The sequence below is a fragment of the Alosa sapidissima genome, chromosome 3 (assembly GCF_018492685.1).
Source record: "Alosa sapidissima isolate fAloSap1 chromosome 3, fAloSap1.pri, whole genome shotgun sequence".
Lineage (NCBI taxonomy): Eukaryota > Metazoa > Chordata > Actinopteri > Clupeiformes > Clupeidae > Alosa > Alosa sapidissima.
The window spans coordinates 26,529,998-26,533,933 of NC_055959.1; the positions used below are offsets into that span (position 1 = coordinate 26,529,998).

The 3,936-nt window shown below is 47.9% G+C and overlaps 1 protein-coding gene across 1 annotated transcript in view; it reads left to right on the plus strand.

The window, feature by feature from the left end:
• The window catches only part of LOC121705495 (neurexophilin-1), a 21,688-nt gene extending 20,130 nt beyond the window's left edge, over window positions 1-1,558 (plus strand). The window contains exon 2 of the mRNA XM_042086491.1: window positions 776-1,558. Within this exon, the coding sequence (XP_041942425.1) occupies window positions 776-1,558 (783 nt within the window). The remainder of the gene's footprint in view (window positions 1-775) is intronic.
• Window positions 1,559-3,936: the final 2,378 nt, after the last annotated feature.

The window sequence follows — 3,936 nt, forward strand, 5'->3', positions numbered from 1 at the left end:
TCTCTCTATCTCTCTCTCTCTCTCTCTCTCTCCACCACCACCCACCCTTTTTCTTACTTCCTGCACTCCTGGTTTACTTTCTTTCACGTCTCCGACTCATACTAGTTTGCTTTTCCACTAATGCTCTCTGTCCTTCTACTCTTCTCCACAACTCTGATGTGCCTGTGTGGCGTTGCAATGTGCTAACTTTCCTTTGGTTGGACATGCTTCAGCTTGTCCCAGTAATGGTGAGGATTTATATTCAAATGTTCTCTCTTTCTCTCTCTTTGTCGCTTTCTCTGTCTGATCGGTATTCCATGATGGTATGAGTGAGAGTTTTTGACTTATTGTCCGAGTAAAGGTATCGGAACGTCACATATTACCAACCGTCCCGTATATCCAACCTCTTACTTGTATGTGTCACTATTCATTTCTATACAAACCAAGATGGCGGATTCCTAAAGAAACGCAAGCACCCACACCATAAGTGTCTTGTAAGGCTGCGTGTAAAAATCCGCTTGGAGCTCCAGTGGAATTTTGAATTGCGACAAGAATTCTCGGGCTAACCGTTGATGTGCCGTGAGAAAGGTTGGGAATAGGCACCCACCAGCCCAGCACTAAACTCTGAGCGTGGTAAAAAATGTAAGGTTAATTTATCAAATGTTATTTTGAAGTATTAAAACACATTGTTGTTTTAGAATTTCCGAACGAAATGGTTGGTAATTAGTACGTTTACGATAGGGTTTTACTGTCTATTCACATCTCTGTCTGTCTCTCTCTCTTTCTCTCTCTGTAGCTGGCCCTTGGGCAGGAAGACTCCCCCACCACCTCCAAGGGCTCGCCCGAGGACCCGTCCAAGACAGTGGGCGTGCTGAGTGGCGGCGACAGTGGCCAGAGCTCCTCGCTTTCCCCGCTGAGCCGCTGGGTCCTGCACAGCAAGAGCCGGGCTGCCAACACCTCGGCCGTGGAGCTGCCCTACCGCTCGCCTGTGCCCTTCTCCAAGCAGGAGTTCTGGGAGATGCTAGGCAGTGACCTGCTCAAGGCTGCTGATGACCCCCTGGGTGGCGCACGGGTCAAGCGCCGGCCCATCGTCAAGACGGGCAAGTTCAAGAAGATGTTCGGCTGGGGCGACTTCTACTCCAACATCAAGACGCTGCGCCTCAACCTGCTCATCACTGGAAAGATCGTCGACCACGGCAACGGCACGTTCAGCGTCTACTTCCGCCACAACTCCACGGGCCAGGGCAACATCTCGGTGAGCCTGGTGCCGCCGGTCAAGGCAGTGGAGTTTGACCTGGAGCGCCAGAGTGTGGTCTACCCCAAGGACTCCAAGATCTTCAACTGCCGCATCGACTACGAGAAGGTGGACCGCAGCAAGCGCACGTCACTCTGCAACTACGACCCGTCCAAGACCTGCTTCCAGGAGCAGACGCAGAGCCACGTCTCCTGGATGTGCTCCAAGCCCTTCAAGGTCATCTGCATCTACATCTCCTTCTACAGCACCGACTATCGCCTGGTCCAGAAGGTCTGCCCGGACTACAACTACCACAACGAGATGCCCTACTTGCCCTCGGGCTAAAGGGAAGGGCTGGGGGGGGGGGGGGGGGGGGGGGTTGGGGGATCCGTCTACCCCCAGAGACCTGGAGGAGAGGAGTGGAGAGGAGAGAGGAGAGGGAAAGGGAGGTGTGCGGGGAGGGGAGCCACTGAAAGAGACGCCTCAAAGGCTGAAGTGATCAATTCAGGGAAAGACACACTGGAGGGAAGAGTCACCATCAAACCAGAGTGAGAAAGGGGGGTGGATTACTGACATTACAGCCATCTCACGGCCTCACAAAAAAAACACAGATGCCCCCGTCTCCCTCTGAACTGACCACAATGGCTCTCAGAACACGTAGCATCCATCATAGACACCCAGTGGATGATCCACAGTTCATCCAACACTAAGTGTCCCCCCAACTCTTTAATGCCCTCTCCTTCTTACTTGCAAAATGTGACCTGCAAAAGTATCTATATATGCAACACATACCTGCATCCAGTATGTTTGACCATGGCATTCTGTATCACATTCCATGAAGAATTTGAAGATTGTCATCTGAACCATGGCAAAATAGTCCGCTTACAGTGCTGTCACTTACAATGACTGGGTTACAGGAACTATGCAGGCAAAGGATGACCCATATTGCAGGCATTTCAAAGAGGATGGCAACACCAATTCTAAGTTACCCTTCTAATGTGACAAATACTAACTTGATTACTATGTCCACTCAAAACTAAAATGTTGTATCCCACTGACCAGACAAGTTTAGACTACCAAGCCCAATTTGCAATTTTCCTTTTGCAGTCTTACAGTCTTGTATACTCAGTGGGTCTAACGGTTCTATTTCAAACACACACACACACACACACACACACACAACCTCAAAGATGATTCTCATTTACACAGACACCTTCTGGCAGTATTCACAAACAGAGAAGGGTAGGTGTAGGGTAGGTGCAACACAATACGATGCGGGCCGACAGAAGCAGATTAAAGGAGGAGTGAAGTGACTGAGAGACAAAGGAGAGAGAGAGAGAGAGAGAGAGAGAGAGAGAGAGATCTCTCAGCAAAAAGAGATAGAAGAGTCGCACTCATGCACTCAACCGACCATTCAAAACTGCATACCTAGATGAAGTTGAACAATAGCAGACAGGAGAGATAAAGAAAGAGAGAGAGAGAGAGAGAAAGAGAGAGAAAGAGTGTGTGTGTGTGTGTGTGTGTGTGTGTGTGTCTGTGATGGTGAACTGGGGGGAGAAATAATCAGATGGAACGGAGAGATAAGCACTCGCCCCTCCATGCATGAGTGGAAAGAGGGGAGGGGAGGGGAGCGGAGGGTTCAGGACACTTTTTTAATTAAAAAGGAGAGAGGAGCAGCGAGAGAAAGAGATGTTGAGTATTCATTGAGCGGCTCCCCCTATTGTTCTGGCCTTATGAAAAAAAGATTACATTTTGTTGCTGACAGGATTCCCGATTTCATGGCTTGATAACTTTGACTGCGAGTGAAGAGATTGCCACGTCCTTCCAAGAGCAATGTTTCCACTGAAGTCAGCCAGTTATCTCTCACCAGGAGAGAGAGAGAGAAAAAAATATATTATTATGATAATTAAGTATAATTTAATCACACTTCAAACTTAATTAAGACCTCAACTAGACAGCGATGCACACAGTATTCCTGGATATGAAGCGGTTCCCTTTGGCCAGGAGGGATACACTGCTTGCCAAATGATCAGATCCTAATGACTGCCGCTACAGGCGTATCTCATTACTGGAATTTGTGGCTCAACATTAACCCTACAGACACAAACACAAGCAATATATGGGAGGAGGGAGGGGTGGAGGTGGTGCGTGATTGTCAGCGTGACATTTACTCAATGCTAGTCAGAACGGTCTATTTACTACATGATTCCACATCGGACAGGCAGCAGGGATATAGGCTAGCGTGAGGCTGCAAAACAGAACCTCTCTTCAGAGGAGATAAACGGGGACATTTTATTTATGTTGGTGACTTTTGAGTAGAAGTTTGAGTGAGAAAAAATAAGGAAGAAGTGCATTGCTGATAGGGTATTGAACAAAAAAACATCTCAAAACCGCTGTTAATAAAAATCTAAATATGTACACCTGTTTGCTTTCAAGGGTGAGCATTTTGCATCTGAATATCCCCATGCTCCCTGGGGCAGGGCATTCCAAAAAATCCTGAAATATACAATGCTCATAGAAGCTGGAGAAAGCTCAAAAGTGAGCTCATACATTGAGTCAGCAAACAGTTCTAAGAGAGCTATTTTTAATTCACATCCACCTTTGAAACCAGCCCCCCGAGAGCTATTAAGTGAGCAAAATGCCAGTGCCTGCTGGAGAATGCTCTGATAGTTTTGGAGTCCGCCTCAGAGTGGACTGAGCACCGAGTAGTTTGCCATTTTGGC